This window comes from Dermacentor albipictus, chromosome 7 (genome assembly GCF_038994185.2).
Source record: "Dermacentor albipictus isolate Rhodes 1998 colony chromosome 7, USDA_Dalb.pri_finalv2, whole genome shotgun sequence".
Classification (NCBI taxonomy): domain Eukaryota; kingdom Metazoa; phylum Arthropoda; class Arachnida; order Ixodida; family Ixodidae; genus Dermacentor; species Dermacentor albipictus.
This window is the reverse complement of record NC_091827.1, coordinates 57181449-57202602: the sequence shown is the minus strand read 5'-3', so window position 1 is coordinate 57202602 and position 21154 is coordinate 57181449. Positions and strand designations below refer to the sequence as shown.

Sequence of the window (21154 nt, the reverse complement as noted above, 5' to 3'; positions counted from 1 at the left end):
TGAAGAGACTATCAGTCGTTTCCGATACTGTGAAATGCTTTATCGGCTGCGTGTCGAAATCAAGAACAAACGACGTGGAAAATAGACGAATGGGGTCATCTTGCTCCACGACAATGCCCGCGCCCTTGTCGCTGATGTGGTTAACACAAAACTATCAAACTTCAAGTGAGAAACGCTGCAACATCCGCTATACAGCCAAGAACTGTCGCCTTGCGACTTCCACATTTTGGGGCAATTAAAAAAACCACCTCGAGGGGACCCTATTCGCATCGGACGATGGCGTTAAAGAGTCAATTACCGACTTTTTGAAGCAGCAACACAGGAAGCTTTATGAGACGGGAATCACGCGACTCGTTAGTCAGTGGTACAAATGTGTAAATGCTCATGGAAACTACTTTTAAACAAAGTGCCCCGTTTGGCTAACTTTGGCTCACTTTACATTGACTCACTTTCGTTTGACTTGCCCTCGTATATTTTGCAGACCTCCTGCTTTTTGTATGTGCTCTCCGTTGAGACTATAATTTCGGCGCAATTACAATACACGACAGGGTGACAGCTGCTTCTGCAAAATACTTAAATACATTGGAACAAAGTACAGCGTCATTGAGATTTTTCCCTTGCCGTTGCATATATGCAAAAATGTAAACAAGGTTCTTGAATGTCAACGTTTCATTAAAATATGTGTCCTCAACTTGTTCGTTTCGTGGCCTTTACATTTTTCATATCAGCGGCAGGCACTGCTTTGCTGGTTTTGAACGGATATAGTTCTAAAGTTCGTGTGATATTTTCTTTACTGAATAAATAGATAAAAAAAACATGAAACCGTTGATATCAGTTACTTGGGGCACAATTTTTCGGATATACGAGTATATTCTTTTATGAAAAAATACATATTTTACTTGTCTTGACAGCGTGTAGCGTTCAAGAATTCGTTTGCAGCTTCTTTGGAAATGGCAGCGCAGTTATTCATGTATTTGATCCCTCGACAAATTCTATAAGGAGGAGGCCGAGCTGTTGTGAGCCCCCCCTCCCCCGAACGATATTGCTGGATACGCCACTGCTTATACCGTCTACACACGGCGTGTACGTGCGTACTTGTGAGTGCGTGCGTGCGTACATGTGTGTGTGTATGCGTGCCTCTTTCGTGCGGAGACTTGCACCGTATCAGAGAACGTCGCGTATTCTGCCTCCGTCAAAACGTAATGTCTAGTCCAAGCGGTAATTATCCGTACATTTTGGATGTGTTCTCCGAAACTAAAACAAAGTACGCTCGTCAAAACAGGTGCCTCATCTAAGTGAGCGAATGACACCTTCACTCCAAAGCCCTGGTCGAATCCACCATATGTTGCGCTATAACAATGTGCAACAAACAGGGCTGTTTCAATGAGAATAAAGCCAGTATAGAACGCTGCAGGTGGGTTGACGATGCAATATTTTATTTCACGCACATTCCCAAAAAAACAGTGCTGTCAAAGATGAACATGTTCATGATGATCACACTTATGTACATACGCTCGTACATCACACACTGCATACATGGCTGCTTGTCTCCACAACGCATTTCTAGACACGACGCAACACTGTTTTCCTAGTCCTGGATTTCCTTACAAGTTAATATGCTATCGATAAGTACCAGCCACCGCGTCCGCTATCAATTACTGCGAAAACGCTGCTATCACCTTTCATTTTACCACTATCTGTACCAGCTATTACTACGAAGGGCTTGTTTTGCAAGACTATTTCTTTTCTTGTCACGGATGAAATTTTGTTCACAGTATTTCATTTCTATAAGCGTAAAGCGGCGAATACTTTCATTCATTATTCACCAAGGAAATACAAGTTATTCCTTTCCTAGGTAAATTGAGAAATGGCTTATTCAGAACTCACTGGCGTCTTCCAACAATACAGACAACGCAAGTCTTAAGCTCCAACCAAAAGGCGGACTACGACATGCAAAGTTCGAAACAGTGTACACACACTTTTACTTCGGATGAATTATGATCAGCACAACATATACGCCAAGCGAAACCCCGAACAGAGACAGACCTCACGAAGGAAAGTGCCACGCGCCTGCCTTTCAGCTTGAAGGTCCGTTTCGCGAGTTCTCCTTGCCTAACAGCGCCACCTCTAGGAAAACCAGCTAAATCGCCTCTATCACTTACGCAACATCACAGTTTTACACGGCTTCCGAAAGGTGGCGTAGGCAAGGTTTCTAGCTGCAATCGCCATTGTAGGGACCCCTTCTCCGTGGGCCATCGGACTTCGTGGTGCCCCCTAACAGTACTCTCTCCCCTGAAAACACCGTGGTAGCACTTTCTGACGGGAGGTCTGCACGCCGGAACTCGTAGGCCGGTTGCTGTTCCTTGGCGGAAACACTTCCGTGAAAAATCGACCATCGGAACGGCTGTCATAGAAGTATGCGACAAAAAAAAAGTGCGTTTATTTTTCCCTGGTTAACCGAGCCGAAGCCAGAGGGTTCCCGAATAAGGAATACTCCCACCTAGGGTGAGCCGGGTCCTGACTCGGATTACCGTTTCAGAAAATAAACGTTTCTTTCTCGCTCCTTCTCGTTTCCGTCTCATTCTCTCTCTTTTTCTGTTGGTGACTTCGCGTTAGATATAATAATAATGGTCGCGAATGCCACCTTCCATGTTAAAAATAACTAGCAATTCCACGCTGAGCATGACCTCCTGTGCCTGTATCTTGCGCGTGTTTTATAACACACTGCTCAACACTACCAAGTACCAAACATATAGGAACTGAGTAGACGTTTAGTACAATAGAACATCTCGAGCGGCTGGCTGATTCATTTTACCGATTGTTAACTAATTGAGCGAGCCAGGAAATGGACGACCTGACAAGGAGGAACATAAAGAAACTTCAAACGCGGTTGTCTTTTTTTTTTCTTTTTTCAATGCATGGAAAAGCGTCGCCCTTTCCTCTGCTTGCACAATTAGTTAACAGTGAGCCCACGCACTTTTTTTTCGATTTCATTCAGAGGGAGATGACCGGTTATCCGATCCCCATATACAGCATCCACGACGCCGAAGCGCCCGCTCACGTACAAACCGCCATAGGAGTCACTGTCGTAGCTCTTATGGCAGCATACCAGCACGACGCACCCTTAGCCTTTTGGTGTGCGAACGTCTACAACCGCCGTATAACTAACGAGCGACGCGGCCTAGCCGAGCTTGCTGGCGATGATGGCCAGTGGCTCGATGAATCCCTTGTCGCGAGCCTTCGCGTCGTCCTTGGTGGACAAGGCGGGCAGCGCCTCGCAGGCCCCCGTGCCCTTTTTGTACTTGTTGCAGGCCAGGCTGAGCACCTCTCCGAACACGTGCTCGATGATGTCGTCGAAGAACTTCTTGGCCACTGGCAGCTTGCAGCCTTTGCTCAGGGCGGCCTCGGTGCACTCCACGAACTCGTGGTAATAGCTGCAAAAAAAAAAGAAAGCACAACAGGGAAGACATCAGGAAACGTCAAAATTCTAATTCCCCAATGAGACGACGCATCGACTTTAATTTTCAGTGGCATCTCAGTCGTGAGAGATGGCGTGTCACACTCTGTGTCTCGCCAACGCAAACGAGGCCATTACAATGAGCCTTGTGAAGGCAATCCTCTTTATCAAAGAGCGTATTGCTTTTTCTTTCTTTTTTTGTTGCATTTATCTTTGGTTCTGGTATTGTTCGAACGTATAAATTGACACGATCCTCTTTGTGAGACGGGCTACGAATCGGTCACTGGGTGGGCTGAAACATTAGCGAAAACGAATTACCGATAAAATTAAACCGAATGAGGGAATAAAGCATTGACGGTTTGCAGTGTCGCCATTCGGGCAGTAAATAAAACGGGCGTGGTGTAAGGCTTTTCAACGCAGGGGGGTTCGCTCTAAAAGCCTTTTCCTCGGTAGTCGTATATGTAATCGCTAATCGTTATACGTGAAACTTTGTGCCTACGGAGCACTTAAGGAATCAGTGGAAACCCAGATGGTTTAGTTCGCATTCCTTTTCTTCTTTTCATTTTCATTCTCCTTGTGTTCGTTGCGAGAAAGCATGCCTCTTTTATTTCATTTACTGTAGGCACGGCAACGGCCGCTGTTGGGAAACCAAAATCTCAGTACGGCTGACTAGCATGAAAGCGTTCTTTTTTTTCTCTTTTTTATTCGTCATATCATTTGCTAAACGTCATCGCACGCTGTAAGGTCGCTTGCTCGCCATTTTTTAGTGTACTCCAGGGAAAAAAACTTCATTTCAGCACTGCACCATCGGCAAAAGAAATACGACTTCTTCAGGATACGAAAAAAAATAAAGGTTTCTAACGACCACGGACCACATAGTTCCTAAAAGAGACTGTGCAGCATACAAGTGTGCCCCTGCTGCTGTTCCACTGTCGCAAATATTATTTTACGCACGTGCGTCCACGCACACATACAGGATTAGATTATGGGGTTTTACGTGCCAAAACCACTTTCTGATTATGAGGCACGCCGTAGTGGAGGACTCCGGAAATTTCGACCACCTGGGGTTCTTTAACATGCACCTAAATCTAAGTACACGGGTGTTTTCGCATTTCGCCCCCATCGAAATGCGGCCGCCGTGGCCGGGATTCGATCCCGTGACCTCGTGCTCAGCAGCCTAACACCATAGCCACTGAGCAACCGCGGCGGGTCACACATACTGGAGCCCGCGCACTGAGAAGCACGAACGTTCGTATACGAATTGCTCGATCAGTAGTTTCCAGACTCGTCTCGCCAGTGTGCACGAGGACAAAAATGTTTCAACAAGAGACGCGCTCTGGCTTTTCTTTCCGGCCTTTTATTTCTGCTCCAAACTTTTATATTTTAGTCCGGTATCTCTAATAAATCTAACTTAACGCTATATCTTTGTTTAGAGTTAGTATATACAGACAGAACAAATCTGTTTCAACAGAAACCAACACAAAAATAAAGGAAATTCTTGCGCCACATGCGCCTGACTGCTTTATTCATCACTGTAAGTTTCCTATGAGAGTCGTTTTATAAAAGTGCAGAATTCGAATAACCAAATTCCGATATTTTTTTCTTAGCTTTTAAGCCGCGGAGTGTACTTGACACTGTAATATAGTGTTATTTTATTCTCTGTTGTTGGAATTTGGACACCAGTTTGCATCCCCCTCCCGCCCGCCCTATTCGTGAACTTGAATCCTCCCTTCCGAATCTTGGGATCCACCGTTCGTGAAATGCTCGGCTCGATGAGCGACATCATGATATGCTTACCGAATGTCTAATATCAGTAGTGTTCGACCAAAAAAAACCGTCAGCCTGAAGCCTCAGCCTGGAAGCTAGCTTCCTCGTTCGACTATAGCTGATCGCTTCAGTTTTCCATGGTCCGGCGAACCCTTTGCACTATCAACTTGTAAGGCCACCCAAATATGTGCAATGATAACTCACCAGCAGGAGTAGGGAATCTGCTGACGGTCGGGGGCCCTGGAAGTACGGTGCAGTGCCACGAACATGTCGCTCATGCACTTCTGGATTCCGGGACCAGCCTTGTTGATGCACTTGATGCTATCCAGGTACTCTACGTTGGATACAAAGCAAAAATATATATATGGAAAATTGGTAAAACAAAGCTGTGGCGCGTTCGAGTGGCTCTGCACCAACTCCACCCATATCGGTCACGTTTACCTGGCAGAATTGATTGAGCAAGCTCTCAAGCACACTGCCAGCAAGACCCTGAAGTGAGGGTCCCTATACAATCATTAACATTACCCTTCAAAATGCTTAAGGGCATCATTCTTCCCAATTTGAAAGGACTGGACAGCAACAATCACGAAGGCACACACACAAAAATTGCTTCGACCAAAAAAAAAACAGATTGAGCCGTATGATCAATCGTCATTCATATTAAAGCACTCGCTTGCACTTCGTGCCTCGCAAAAGAAAATCTGGTAGCCTCCAACGTTATATAAAGGACTCCAAACCAACATCACCACACGCATGGATGTTTGCGGATACACAAGAAAAAGCGCTTCAGCAATCGGCTATCACGGCCGGGCAGCATAACTAACACCTTTAACCGAGGATCGGCGTTCTTTTCAGGCTTTTCTGCCCTACGATTTGCCCAACACTTCCTGTGTGCAGGGTTGGATACCTAAATGAATGTTTGTTTGCAAAGAACAGGCCTGACATGGTATGTTAGGAACGCATTCACTACAGAAAAATACTGTGTGAGGCTTTAGCCGTATCTAAAACCACGTAAGCGCTGTAGATGGGTCTTCTCTGTAAAATCAGGAACATACTGTAGAGGACTGCAAATTCGGTTTTAGCTAATCGGCGTGTAATTTCTACACAGTAATGTTCATTTTGAGGTTGCATCATTTTCCGATAAATTAGTCCTTCTTTTCGGTAAAATATTAGAAACACTTGCTGCGTCAAGGCCTACAATGTCTAGAATTCCCAATTATTTTTTAAACTTCTCACTTCACGTTCTTCTGCAACGGTCACGAACTGTGTTTGTGCTTACAATGCTCTTATAGATGGCATTGAGTGTGCAGATGTGACTCGAACCCCGAGCACAGTACGTTACTTACGTAACTTTTCCTCCAAAAAGCTGTTATTAGGGAAGAATGTGCTTATAATTGCAGGGTTCTTAGTTTTCTTTAGGTGTTATTAAAACCAAGAGCGCAGAAATAGCAAGGACACAGACCCAGACATAAACACCACAGTGCTCTTTGTTTTACTTGTCTATATCTCTGTGCCTGTGTTGTTTTCGCGTTCTTGGCTTGAACAGTGCACTATTAACTAACCCAGGCATACATTGCAGTAAGTACTTCACACGACAGAGTGCGAAACAATAACAAAAGCCTGAAAAGGATGTAATTATTTTTGGCGCAGCTGTGCACTACCTCAGGGATCGGCCCACGCAAGTCGCACAAGAGGCCTCGTTTCTGCCAGAAAGCTCACCTTCATGCATAGCGTTCGCCGCCAGCGTTTCCCGGTAGGCATTACGGTTACGTGAGCTGCAGTTGCCGGAAGGCATGAGAAGCAGTCAGGGATCTCTGCATGTTATCGCGTTGCACTTTTTTAATGGAGAAACGTAAGTGTCCACCAAATTTGTCGTTGATGAGCGGCGTAAAGGGACTGTAGACTGTAGAATGACCGAAAGTGGTTGAAATAGACTTAAAATGCTATTTGATTTAAACACGCCGCTATGGTCAACGACCTATGCAATGATGAAAGGCGAGCTCCCGAAAATCCCGCACATAAGCGGTAGGCGTACGCACCTTTATGCTTTGGGCTGGTCGTGTTACAGAACATCGAGTACTCGTCGACGGCTGCCCTGAGCATAAGCAAGATGACGCCCTTAGGGAGGCCGTCCAAGCACTTGACGGTGAAGTCTTCGCCGCACTTCAGTTGTCTCTTGAACAACCTGCGATGTTAGTGGAAATAATTGAGAGTGAAACATGAAAGTTCTTGATCATGTATGCGGATACCATTAATAACGTTTTACACTTTTCACGCGTCTAAGCTTTAATTTCGAGTGGATGTGGCACCGAAATACGGCCAAAGTAATGACGTTCATGACACCTGTATCGATACCACGTACACGCATACCATTGTCGTTTTAATGCGATATCGGATACATAGTTGGAGTGGACAGTGGAAGTGGCAAGAGCTTTTGACAACGCGTACAAACAAAGCAAGCGTAGACGTCACAGCAGTGTTTTGCTGTGTTCAGCGTACGTAGTAAATGAGGGACAGGCGGTACATCACGGTAGCTGTGATCTTAGCTTCTATGCCAAGAAAAATCTGACAGCACAAGAATTTGACATATTCTAGGTCTGCTATTTCCATAGGCGTTTGCGAAACTTCAAGGCACTCAACACGTGAAGCTGAGAGGAAGGCGGAAGAAAATTGTACCGGCGCCCCGCGAAATTGACGCGAACATTGTCTTTCCGAGTTCAACGAAGCGTACTGACATAGCGTGTGTTCCCTAAGACAACAATCACTTATTGTTGAACCTATATTGGCTCAATATCGGTAAACTAAAACGCCAGTGTCATGAACTGAAGCACGTAGTGGTGTTTTTTTGAAAACGTCGTGATTTTTGTCGTGCGTTGGCAGCCGTGGTAAGCCTAACCTCAAGATATCTGTACCGTATGCAACGTTCTCAATGAAGAGCCCGCCCTAGGTGGCTCCCAGCGTAGCACGTCCGTATGAACGCATATGCGTAGTTACAATCGCAATTAGGTGTTCATTACTTGTGAAGCGGCTAAAAAAGAAATACACATTTAGTAGTAGATTTCGCTGTCAAATACTATAGATATTCTCCTCGGCAAAAAATTACGGATTTAGAGGTATTATTGCTTACATGCATATTGCTCAAAAGAAGATGATTATCCTAATTCATTTTCGGGGCTAGATAGGGCAACAATTTTTCTTTTTAACATTCGTGCTGAAACCTTGCACCATTTCTGATGTTGCGCCACAGTCACTCAGCAAAGGATTCTTCATTTGCCCAGGGCCCTTGAAGAAATATCACACCTGCATTGCGTGATATAATATGTGCAGTGTGAAAATTTCATTCTTGTCGTACCACACTACTGTAGAGCGAGTTTTTTTACTAATGTTATATACGCTCATATTTCACTGGGCTTTTCCTGTAAATGATTTTGAGCCTTCGTCTTCACAGAACTACCAGAACCATTGGCTGCTCGGAATAACCCGAAGAAGGTGCTCACGAGACTTTGTGCTTTGGTCCTGCTCTTTCATTCCTAAATATATCCAGATAGGCATTACATGCATTGCGACATGACTATATCGTTGTACGGCTGCGCACATGGTAGGGGGGGGGGCGGAGGGGTCAGCGCCTGGCCGGCGGGGCTGTGTAATGGTGCTCGTAGATTTCCAGACCCTACCGCGCGCTTGGTCTCTGGTGCCAGCTCAACAAATGAAGTGGTCTAAAAGAGCCCGCATCCCTCGCATCTGAGATTCGACAGCTTTGCCGTGGTCTGGGAGCTTTTGTAAGCAATGAAATCGATGAGCTAGATTTGGTTGCCCGAGGCCTACTTACGTGCACTGTGTTGCGAGGCTCTTGGGCTCATCGGCTAGGGTTGTCTTAATAAAGTAGGGCACGAAGTCATATCCGCACTTCTCAGCTTCCGCAGCCGAGCATCCGGCAACGTCCTTGAACAGGGCGGCGCTGGACACGCCTGCAAAAAAGAAATAAGAAAAGAAATGAGCAGGAGGAAGAGGTTGACGTTAGTCTTGGTCTGAGGAATTAAATAGCGATGGCTTCGAAGCTTGGAAAACCCATAACCGTGTATACATACTACTCATTATGGGCCAACATGCCACCGACACGATGAGGAGGTAAGCGTGGATGTTAATGCAGACCTGCAGTAGCAAATCACCGATAGCTTCAGAGTGACGCAAGCCTACAGCTTTGTAGATTCTACACATAATGGTAGAATTTCTCGAATCAAATGGAGCTGAAGTACGAATACCCGCAGTGTTGACCACTGTCATTGGCCTATGTTATCAAAGTTCCAAGTTATGTGGGTTGCCTTCGTGTTCAAATAAAGAATTGAGCACTACGGCCTTCCAGAAACAAGTCTGGTTGCTACGCGCCTGTAATTATATCCAATTCAGACTGTAGACGCTTCCCGGAAATACGGAGCTACCATCTCATTTTGTTCATTCGAAACAAGAACGTCATTTCCGCTTTTGTTCTGAGGCCTTTGTTCTCGATACACTGTTTGTGTGGAAATAAGCGCGATTCTTCGTGTCTAACGCCGGCAACACAAACTCACAGCGACAGCCGTGACTTCCCAATGTTGTCTCAATTCAAACACACACATTACACACAAATGAATGCAACCTTCCTGCTGGGAAACAAAAAAAATAAAACGACCTAAGCTGTGCGCATCCTATGACGTAGCCCTTTTCTCCTCTTTTGAAAGATGAGATAGTATACCTTTCTCGTGCTTGTCTTTTGTTTTCGTCGACCGAGAGCAGGCCAGGCAATGGGCACAATACTCCCGATGCAAACGGTGATAAGCCGGCGCAATTACGATGGCCGTTCGCGCGAGGAGAAATTTAGTAGCCGAGACTTGAATACAGGAACGGGCCTTCAAGGTTAATACTAGCTGAGCGTGCGTGATATCATCAATGGTGTTTCTTGGCTCACAGGCCTAATTATTTGTCCAGTCTCCCTTTTTGTTCTAGCAGCTACTGTCTCCGGCGGCTTTCGTCAGCAGCGTCTTCTTCCGACAATGTCGGGCTATATTTAGTCTCCAACCCACTTACTTCATCAGGCTGTCGACAACAGATGCTTCTAAACTGCAAGCGCTTGTATGCATTCCACAATTACGGCTGCATTTTTTTTTCTCGACAAAGCGAGAAAGGAAAGTATAAAGAGCGACAAATCGGAACCTGTTCCAGAACCAGAACAAGAAGCTGTTCCCATGCTTAGCTCTTTCAAAAGGTTTGCTTTTATGGCTTGTTGCTACGACTGTTTGCTCGACTGTTTGCTCGTAACGGTCGCGCTCTCAGTTTGTTACGTATAACCACGCGAAGTCGTCTGAGGTACAGATTACATCTGGGGTGCCGCAAGGCTCGGTGCTGGGGCCGCTTTTGTTCATTATTTTCATAAATGACGTAGCAGAAATCATTGGCGATACTCAAGTTAAACTTAGAATGTATGCAGACGACTGCGTAATCTACAACACCATCTCTGATGCTCATGATCAGGTTGCGCTAAATAACGTTTTTTCATCGTTTTGTAACTGGAGTGAAACCTGGCAAATGTCTATTAACTTAAAGAAGACTGTGGCAATGACCTTTTCAAACAAGAAACAACCCCTTTCTTTTACTTATACTAATGACGGGGTCGGTCTAATACATGTTACGGAGTTTAAGTACCTCGGTGTAACTCTAGCGTCAAATTTAAAATGGCGCAAGCATGTTGAAATGATCTGCAATAAGGCTCGTCGAAAACTTTCGTATCTCCAGCGCACGTTAAGCAACTCAACAAGAGAATGCAAATTGACTGCGTACAAAACTTTGGGCAGGCCCATACTAGAATATGCATCGGTTGTTTGGTCACCTCACCTCAAGCACGACATAGCTATGTTAGAATCTGTCCAAAAAAAAGCAATCAGGTTCATTTTTTGTCGCTATGACCGGCAATTCTCGCCTACTTCGCATGCACACGTTTTAACGCTGCAATCTCTCGAACATCGGCGTAATTCTGATCGCGTTATCCTTCTTCATAAGATAGTTCACACCGGCTTGAGTGTTCTGGCGCCGATTTCTTTTGTTGCAGCTTCAGCACGCTGTACTCGACGATCTGATCCCCTGAACATTGTGCCCTTCAGGTCGAATATTGATTCTTTTAAGTTTTCCTTCTTTCCACGGACGGTGGATTTATGGAATAAACTTGATGGGTCTCTGCGCAGACTCGGTACTGAGGATTTTGAAAAAGAATTGCGTAATTATGCATTCTGGTAATGTTTTCTAGTATTCTGGTGAATTTTGTTAAAAGTACTTGAAATTGTATTTTTTTTTATTGTTACTCTGTACTCACTCCTGCTATGTCTCAGAAACTGAGACAGCAGTATTTGTAAATAAAAATGTACTTTGTTGCTGTGACAACTCCGTAGGTAGCCTCAGTAGTCTTTTCTAATGCTTTCTTTTCTAAATTGCATGTACACTCGCGTGCAAGGGTTTGGTAAGGAATGATGCCACAAATTAGAAGGAATATCTTAACTGTGTTGTTGCCGTTGTCTTAAAACTTTTGCTTGCTAGTTTACGTCGTGTTGTTGGTGCGTTCATATCTCTAGTCCCCTTTAGTAACGTCGCACTGCTTACAAGACAGGCGTCTACGTTCGCTTACGTCCAAAGCCTTCTTTTGCCTCACATTATCCGATATCTGCTGTTGGTGCCCCTTCCGTATCAGTTTTGCAGTGATGCTGATATTGGTCACTAGATTACATTACGCAGTGATGACTAGCAATATTTCTCGCGCCTCTTGGTACTTTATGCCGGTTACGGATGTCGAAAACTTAAGAGAACTTTCTCGCAGTTACTCGACAAGGCATGCAATTTTCGAGGTGCCGCACATGGTAGAATCTACAGACTTGCCGAGAACTGAAAGAAGCCGCAATGGCGCTCGCTATAAAATATTTCGACTTAGATAGACGGAGACACAATTTCAATTTTAGCTCAGCCAGCTAAACGAACCCCAAAAGTTGAAAACACGTGTCGAGCCTTTCTCCCATATTCTTGCTTCTCCCAATTCTCACTTCAGTGGCCGAGTGATGGTCTTAGTGGAATATTCAAAAGTGTGTACAAGGAGCGCAACCCTAGCGGACGATTGAATGAGCTTGCCTTCTCATCGCGTGCATATGCTTCTATTGACCACAGCAACGTTCACGCGACTAAAAACACAAGCAAAAGATGTGCATTACTGGACAAACAAGGCACAGATTCACAAAAGGACTCAAATTCATACCACATCAAACACCGAGCATGAAGGGATAAATTCTCAACAAGTTTCAGGACGCCGTAAGATCAGTCGTTGCACTGCACCAGTTGCTGGGACATCATTAGCGTAATCTAAACTTCGGTTGACAACACTCTACTCCCAGCTTTTCCTGTTTTGTTCTTTTCGTTCAACTATTAGATGCTGTCAAAAATGTTAAAAGAGGGACGACAATGCAACTTTTTGAGATCCTTAGTCAGAACGAATGTAGGTGTTAAGCTTGAGTGGTGTATTAGCATGTCACAATAAGGGTTGAGGGATATTCCAATCATTTTACTGCCCAGTATTTCCTGAGCTCTGCTTAAAGCTCATCTGTTCCGGAGTCCAACACCTCAGTTGGCACGAAAATGTTAGTTCCAACGTATTTTATGCGTGTCCTTACTCATGCCCGTCAAAGCCAAGTCCGTAGCTTTGCGAATATTCGACGCTCCCTGTGTTTACTTTGTATTCCTTCCAGTGGGTTCTCTAATAGTTAAGCGATCAAGCGTATTACTAGTTAACACAGACACGGAAAGTGGGCGGTGTCTCACACGCACCGCTGCTTATCGCACACAAGACTGCCTCGGGGAATGAGATATTTATAAAAGCAACGGACTATCGCGTGAAGGAGGGGTGAAGACACGCAAAGGTGTCGTATTTTGGTATTCTACGATGCCCGACTGGTCTGGCGTATTGCCAGAGGAAAAAGCGGCGAGTTTAATAACAGCGCGAGGTAGGCGAAACAGTCGGCACGTGGCAAAACAACCTGGCGGATGTCAGACTCGCCGCAATGGGTGATTAGCATCTATAGAACGTGACCAGTCAGTAGTGCATGGGCTTTCAAGCCAAGTAGTAAAAAAGAAACGCTGTACTGTGCACCGGTTCAGGAGTATAGAATTACTTCAGCTGCCGTTGCCCAGGCAACAGCTGTTTACCCCTACATAGGTACCAAAATTTGTTCAATTGTTCCCGAAAAAAAAAGAACGATCGCTTCTGTTTCTGGCGAATAAAAGGCTGAAAACCGCCAGTCCGCCATTGCAAAGCCTGGAATTACTTATAGTGCAATTTATGGCCGTCGAAGTATAAATCAAATGTATGCGTCAAGTCAAATAACTAGTGTATTTGAAAGACCAGAACGCAGTTGGTCGAGTAACGGGGCATCTTGACTTTCCTTCCTGAAAAACGGAAGTACTTCGGAAAGAATGCGTATATAGAGGGTGAAGAACTTGTCATGCGCAAGGCAACAAGTACTTTTCGAATAAACTATACATACCGCAGTCGATGAACCAATACGCATAGTCATGTTCTGCCTTCAATCTTGTTCCTGTACTAGCAAAAAACAAAATACCTCGGCTTTGAATGTGCGTACGTATTTGGCTAAGCTTGTCTGAGCCTTCGATCTGATATTTTATTGGGTTTCTGCTTCTTTGTTGCAATGTCCAGCTTTGCTCTAAGCGAAGTTTACCTGTACACTTTCCTTATGCTATCGCTCATGCACAATAACGCCCCTGGACGTAAAATTCCCAACGACAAAGTTTTTCGATAAAGTCATTCTCTCTCCGAGAACTTTTTTTTATATTTCAACGTTTACTTTCATCGGGAAGGCCGCGCAGCGTGCGGACGGTTGCGTGCTGCATTCGGAAAGACTTGCCGAGGTCATATTGTTTCGTCTTCCATGAGCGCAAAGTTTGCCGCTCACGCGATAGCAAGGATAAAAACAGTTGACTCGACGGAGGAGTTAGCTCGCCTGTGCTGCGTCTGCAGCTCTTCTCAATCACATTGCCAACGCGCATAATAGGCTCGGCGGCACGTGAGGAAAAAAAAGGAATGGGCAATGTTTTCAAACTTATTTTTCTCCTCAGGGCCGGCTTAGGTATTTATGTGCGCACCAACATGCCAAACGTATTCCCAAGATAAATAACTACTGTAAAGAAACGAGTTGTGCGACGAAGTTGTTAAGGATAGCATTGCGGAAAAGCACTTCGATATTACGATGCATTTTGTGTGTCAAATGAATGGTGACTTTTCTGTGGAAAAGGTAAATTCAGCAAATTAATTACTACGAACTCTGTTGTTACGCGTCAGCGCACAGCGCTGGGGTTCAAGTAGTTGTACAGTAGCCGCATGTACAAATTCCTCCTCGAAGGCAATGGGTAGATCATACAGCATATGGCAGCTAGCTATACTCAAGTTGCTACGTCCTGTAAGCTGAGTAAGTACGTGAACATTTAAGAGCCGAGAAATTCAGCAGTGACTCGAGTCGCAGACTTTCTTGTTCAGGTACGTCGCGTTATTGCTTAGCGGAGCTGGCAAATGGCATGAATAAGGTTGAGACAACGTTTTCAGCCATGAAGATGTCCGGCTTCTAGTCGCTTGTATCTGGTCGCCATGAAGACAGCGCAACAAACGCCGTCAAAGTTTCCGCAACGTACGCGAGATGTTGATTGTGCGGTGCTTAAGAGGAAGAGGGGAGGAGGGGGGAGGCGCTTTGTAAGGCAAATATGTGTACGTCAGAAGTAGCAACAGGATGGGAAGAGAAAGCGCAATATCCGGTGAAACAAGTGTCATTAAATATATGGCTTGGCTTGTCATGATAAAGTCCACTTCAGACATTGTCAAGGGCTTGTGGATATTCTAAATATATGGCTCACTGAACTGTAATGTAGTTCGCGCTACCAAATTTTAGATGCACTACAGCCCCTCTTGACACAGCCGGACTGTTCGAAAAATTTGCAGCAAAGCCGCCTTTATTGTTTTAGCGTTTCTACTGTTTGATCAGTTTTGGCGAAAGTTCAGATGGCATGTCAGATGTCGAACAACACGAACTGGTTTTAACGTTTGATATTGGCACAACTGCCCTCTGCAGAAAATGGCGCCAGTACGGAAGGTAGTGCAAAAATTAATTCTGGGAATTTTTGTGTGCCGATACCACGACCTGATTGCGCGACGTGTCGTAAGGGGGGGGGGGGGGGGAGATCCTGGTTTAATTTTGACCGACTGTGGTTTTATAATGTGCACTTAAATCTAAGTACAAGAACGTTGCTATTTTTTTTTCGAGTTTGCCACCATCGATATGCGACCGCCACGGGCGGGAATCTAAGTAGCAACCACGTGCTTAGGAGTGCCACGCCATAGCCGGTTAGCCACCGCGGCTAGTACAATGTTGTGCGGCTAAACCAGAATTCAGTCAAAAGCAAAAACAAAACACAGTGTGGTCTCAAAATAAATCAGGAACCACATGTTGCGTTCCATTCATTCACTACTATATTTCCTAAAAGGCTATTTTAAGAAAGTATTTTTTAAGAAGAACCTCGCGCCTTCTGACACAAGTCACGTGAATACGCTTCAACGTCTGAGGCATAATTTACTTAAACATAACTATTCACCCTGGTATGCACATCCCGCAGTTTCTTCTTCTATGTCCTTGTTACATAAACTCTGAGGACTAAAAGCAATGTGCGCTGCACTACTGCACGACTCAGCGCTTTGCATCGTGTTAGTCCCGATTTGGCATTGCCCAATCGTTTGCGAGACGAAATCGCATTGGAAAGTCTTACACCCGACGTAGTGCCTCGACCTCTGAGCAAAGTATACAACGCAAGCCTTAGCGAAGCGCATATTTTATTCATTTTTTTCCAGGATTCGTCCCGCATACAAATCAGAAGCTTCCGCGGCCGAAATGAAATAACAAATGAGTTTGTCGATATACCGCTTGGCTCGAAGCAGCCCATAGTACATGCTAAATTTAGGCAGTACGAATTCCATATTCTTGCCAATTGTAGAAACGTTCACCTGGCACTTATCTCGAGACGCGCGCGTCCAGGTTAAAGTTAGAGCGTCTGACGCACGCGGTACACCCACGCCACGGCGAGCACGGCATGTCAAGCGATTCGTTGCGCAACTCGTTGCTCACCGCGATGAGAAAGTCGATAGCGGCACAGTCACAGCGACGCTCTTACTGCCCACTTATTTTTTGTGGTCTTGTTTTCGTCAGCTGCTCCCCGAGTAGAGCGCCGCACCGTCAGAGTTGGGCAATCGAGTCCCCATGCGGTAGCGGCTGCTGAATGAGATAATTAATCTCTCAAATTGAGGCAACAGCGAAATACTCCGACATGACGGGAGGTAAGATGGCGCGCTTTCTGTCAAGGTCGGCCGCTACTCGACGACGGGCCTTCCGGGAACGAATGCGCCACGTGCACGCGAGAAAGAACGGTTTGACCGAAGAATGCGTCTTCTTACACTTTCTTGTTCACTGTTGCGCGGGGCTCGCTCATCGGTTAGGTCAAGTCGTAGTGTCACCATGAACGTTAGCTGTGTGTAGAGGATCCGGAGGATGTTTCTATTCAAGCAAACAACGCGAAAGCACAGAGGCCCTGATTAATTGATTGATTGATTGATTGATTGATTGATTGATTGATTGATTGATTGATTGATTGATTGATTGATTGATTGATTGATTGATTGATTGATTGATTGATTGATTGATTGATTGGGTTTCAGTGCCCTACTGCAGATTATTCGGATAGACGCCGTACTGGGAACTCTGGTCATCCTGACGAAATTGGTCATATGAGTAATTTACTCGTGGAGAGTAAAGATGAACAAGCTAATCAGACCTGTTATGTAACCTCAACGTTCACACTGTCAAGAAAGTCCAACTGGCCGAATTACTTGAAGAGAACTTGAAAACAACAGTTGGAAAGAAGAAAAACCTGTCCTAGCTGCGTGTCCACCCCGTTTTCACATGAAAGCTCCCTGACAGAATGTCGTTTTCTTTAATTGTACATGTTTGTAAATTGCCTAAGGAACGAAAACACGTGCGTTCTTAAAGTCGACACAGATGTATGAACTTTAGGGATCAAGTTACCCGGCAAGGCGTTATTGGGTTATTCTGCTTAAGTCGCAAGTTCTTTCCGTGATAGCTATATTTATTTATTTATTTATTTATTTATTTATTTATTTATTTATTTAGAAAGACCTCACAGACCTAAGAAGAGGCATAGGGTGAGGGGGGCATATGCTACAAATGTATAAAGAAATATAAGCGCTAAAGAGATATCGATGCGTGCGTTGGGACGTTATGCACTGCGTGATGTTTAAATAAACAAGAAAAAAACCTACGCGCAGCGTGAAGAAAGTTGTTTGGCCAAATATCTTGCAAAAGGCTTCATGATTTCTGAGCGAAGCAATGCTATACGGAAGGCTGCTGCAGAGACGGACAGCGCGAGGCAGTAGCGAAAAGGCTAAATACTTGCGTCACGCCATATACACGGGCTTAGCTGAAATTATTGTGTGTGCAATCTGCGCGATGTGAAGACGTGGCGTTTCAAGCGCGATAGGGATGATCTGTCAAGGTCAATGAACATATGAAATAATGGCAGCAATGCAACATCACGGTGAGTGCTCGACGACTGCAACGCTAGTTCGGCTTTGATCGGCGTTGTGCTAGACTGGTCGCTGTAATTATGAGTTATGAAACGACTTGTCCTATTCTGAATTATTTCCAACACTTCAACTACGTATTTCCGATGGGAGACTTGTACTCAAGCTGGGTTCACACGAACGTTAAATAAGCCAGTTTACGTAAAGCAGCCGGAACACTTAGGAAGTTCCGGCGCAGGAACCCTAATAATTTGGATGCATTGACAAAGACACACGTAATGTGCTCAGACCACGAAAGGTTACGTGTAAGGTACACGTCCAGATTTTTGTATTGCGCAGTCGGGGATATATTACTGTTGGTAACATGGTAGACAAAGTAAGAATTAACAGATCTACGGGTGCAGGACATTATTTTACACTTGGACACGTTTAGTGTCACAAGCCAGGCATTGCATAACTGGTTCACTATATACAGGTCTCATTGGAGCGCTATATGATCATGTAGGCGTATTTCAACATAAGAATCGAAAAATACCCAAATTTAAACCTGGACCTTCGAAAGCCGGAGCGCAAATTAAATGCGGCGGTGATACTTTCCCGCGGCAACGAGAATTTCTTCTTCCTTTCGCAACCTCGAGGCTACTAATTAGATGGCTGGGAACGACCAGTGGGAATTATATACAGAGTCGCATGGCCAACCATTTTTCATTGCATCGAAGTGCAGTGTCCCTGGCCCAACACTTCCATAAAGCCGTTGCTTGTGCTACGCAAAGAAAAACCATGTAATTGTGACCACACTTATGGGCCCCTAGCAGCGAGCGATCATTGAAATACGGAATACTCTTGCAAATCCTAAGCACCCCTGCGTTCAAGTTATTTTTTCAAGGCGCACATTTATTTAAAGTTTCTCGTCAAGTTTAATTGCCAATATAATTTCTTTTTTTTTTGTCGCATCAATTTTCTTCAAAACCCTCTTAAAGCCAACGACAAGATATTCCTGAACAGCCGAGGAGGTACAAAGGCTTCGACGTTCTGTAGCCGAGCATGCGGTCGTATTTTTGAATGCCTCGTATATTTACATTTACATGGAGTTCATAATGTCAAATAGCCAAGATTAAAGCGAAGCCCTCCACTGAGGCATCTCTCAAAGACTACTCGCAGCATGAGAGCGTAAAACCCCTTTAATCACTCAGCTAATTCTCCAGTGACGAGCTTGATCAGTGAGCCAACTACGATGCTTGAATCTAATAAAGCTTTCAGTCATCAAAAAAAAAAGTGCGGATAGTTACTGAATTATTTTTTTTTTACCGAGTCCTTGAACTTCGTTGCTTGGTGGATCACCGAAATATCACAAGCCACGCCTGAAACCCCCCTGAAAAATCTGACCGCACATCCTGGGCATCACCCGCCGTGGTTGCTCAGTGGCTATGGTGTTGGGCTGCTGAGCACGAGGTCGCGGGATCGAATCCCGGCCACGGCGGCCGCATTTCGATGGGGGCTAAACGCGAAAACACCCCTGTGCTTAGATTTAGGTGCACGTTAAAGAACCCCAGGTGGTCAAAATTTCCGGAGTCCTCCACTACGGCGTGCCTCATAATCAGAAAGTGGTTTTGGCACGTAAAACCCCAAATATTATTATTATTATCCTGGGCATTCGCGGCGCGATGCATCAGAGCGAACGCAACGCGAGATCGACCACTCACCTCCGACAACGCAGGCCAGCCCGAAGCACACAATCGCGAGCGCGCGGTTCATCTTGATCTTCGCGAGTGCGGACTGCGAATCGCTCGACTGGCGGTGTGGCCGGCGGTTGCCATTTATTGGGTTGGCCAGCCGCCATGCGCGTAAACAGTCGCCGGCTGAAGCGGATGCGAAAACGCACGCACGAAAGCACACATACACGCACACACGCACGCCATAACACACACGCACAAAAACAAAAAAAAATGCACCGCCCTCGCCGTGCGTTCAAGTGCGCGTATACTCCACACGCACGGACTACCGCGCACCCTCTCAAACTTGAGCGCGAAAGAAAGGGAAAAGGGTGGTGTTACGCCTTGAGCCAATGCTGCCCGAGAGGATGGCGGAGGAGGAGGAGGTGCAGAAGTCGTTGCTTGCTATAGTAGCATGCCTCTCGTTCGCGGCGATTTGGAAACATGTTGACCTTGACGACACCAAGCGGAGACGACGATCGCGACGGCCCATTCGCGCCACTGTGGAAGAGCACGCGCTTTTCACTGCCAGGAACTGCAGCCCGCCATCCCCCACCCGCCTCCCGTTTTCGAAGCACACCCACACCACGTTCCGAGCACCACTGAAATAGCGCCCATTCATTGTCCTGTGAACACTTGCTAGACGAATTGTCTCTGCTTGGTGGGCTTTGTCGGTTCAGCTATGTTTCATGTAGGGAAAATGATTGGCATTACGAATCATGGTTCCAGCGCACAATTGAACACGGACGAGAAGATTGTGCGCTGGAACGACGTTTTATAATGCCATTCGCAATCAACTAGCCCAGCTGCCCATACTTAGGAGAAATGATGTAGGATGTAGGAATCGGGTACGTGTTTCACGCTGTGAAGAATAAAATTGCGGGTGGTATGCTTCACGTTGTGCAGCTTGCGGGCATGTCTTTCGCAGATGGAGGGGGGGTGGGGGGGTTAGTTTTGGTACTCGATGTGTGGAAAAGTTGGGACGGTGGAGGTATTGCTGCAGGACGGTTTATCCATGCAAGCTTGGCCGGTAGCAGCTCTGCCTGACCAACACCGTCGCCTATACTGCACCGATTCACCAGGGCCGACATACGGTACTTCGTTTTCGCTCTTCTTCAGCAGTTCGAACTGCGCTCCGCCCAATTTGTCGTCGCAATCGGCCTACTGCGAACGTTGGATGATAAGAAAGGAAGATAACCGAGCGGAAGGCAACCTAACATTATGATTGCAGATTTTTCGGCCAGTTGGTTCGTTGCAGTAATTGAAGTGACAGCGCTGGATTCACTCGGACAAGAACGACGACAGGATAGCGCACGATAGCGCAGCTTTGGCCCGTAAAACCCGTGGGTTTATTTAATTTGGGTGGTGGACGATGCTAAGTACTTTCCGTGGCAGCCTCCCTATGCTATACACAACCGAAAGTGGCTCGAAAGTTTAGAGCTAGGATCGTTTAAAGTTCTACAAATTCGGCAGGTTGTGAATTTCTGGAGTTCACCATTTGTTATGAGCGAAATCATAGGTCTATGTACGCTTTAGCTTGAGTTTTGTAAAAAGGTC

At 45.6% G+C, this 21154-nt stretch overlaps 1 protein-coding gene across 1 annotated transcript; it reads right to left on the bottom strand.

Moving 5' to 3' along the window:
* Positions 1 to 1415: 1415 nt before the first annotated feature.
* Positions 1416 to 19734, bottom strand: LOC139047991 (uncharacterized). The gene is made up of 5 exons (XM_070522246.1): positions 19589 to 19734; positions 9054 to 9192; positions 7264 to 7409; positions 5429 to 5558; positions 1416 to 3434 (listed from the first exon to the last, which is right to left on the bottom strand). The coding sequence occupies exons 1-5, from the start codon at positions 19638 to 19640 to the stop codon at positions 3182 to 3184; spliced, it is 720 nt and encodes a 239-aa protein (XP_070378347.1). The 5' UTR covers positions 19641 to 19734; the 3' UTR covers positions 1416 to 3181.
* Between the last annotated feature and the right edge of the window lie 1420 nt (positions 19735 to 21154).

Excerpts from the sequence above, each read along its gene's own strand:
- LOC139047991 (XM_070522246.1), bottom strand. The coding sequence starts at position 19,640 with ATGAACCGCGCGCTCGCGATTGTGTGCTTCGGGCTGGCCTGCGTTGTC. Across the intron at positions 9,193-19,588 it reads GCTGGCCTGCGTTGTCGGAG|GCGTGTCCAGCGCCGCCCTG; the intron begins GTGAGTGGTCGA and ends TCTTTTTTGCAG. Across the intron at positions 3,435-5,428 it reads CAGATTCCCTACTCCTGCTG|CTATTACCACGAGTTCGTGG; the intron begins GTGAGTTATCAT and ends TTTTTTTTGCAG.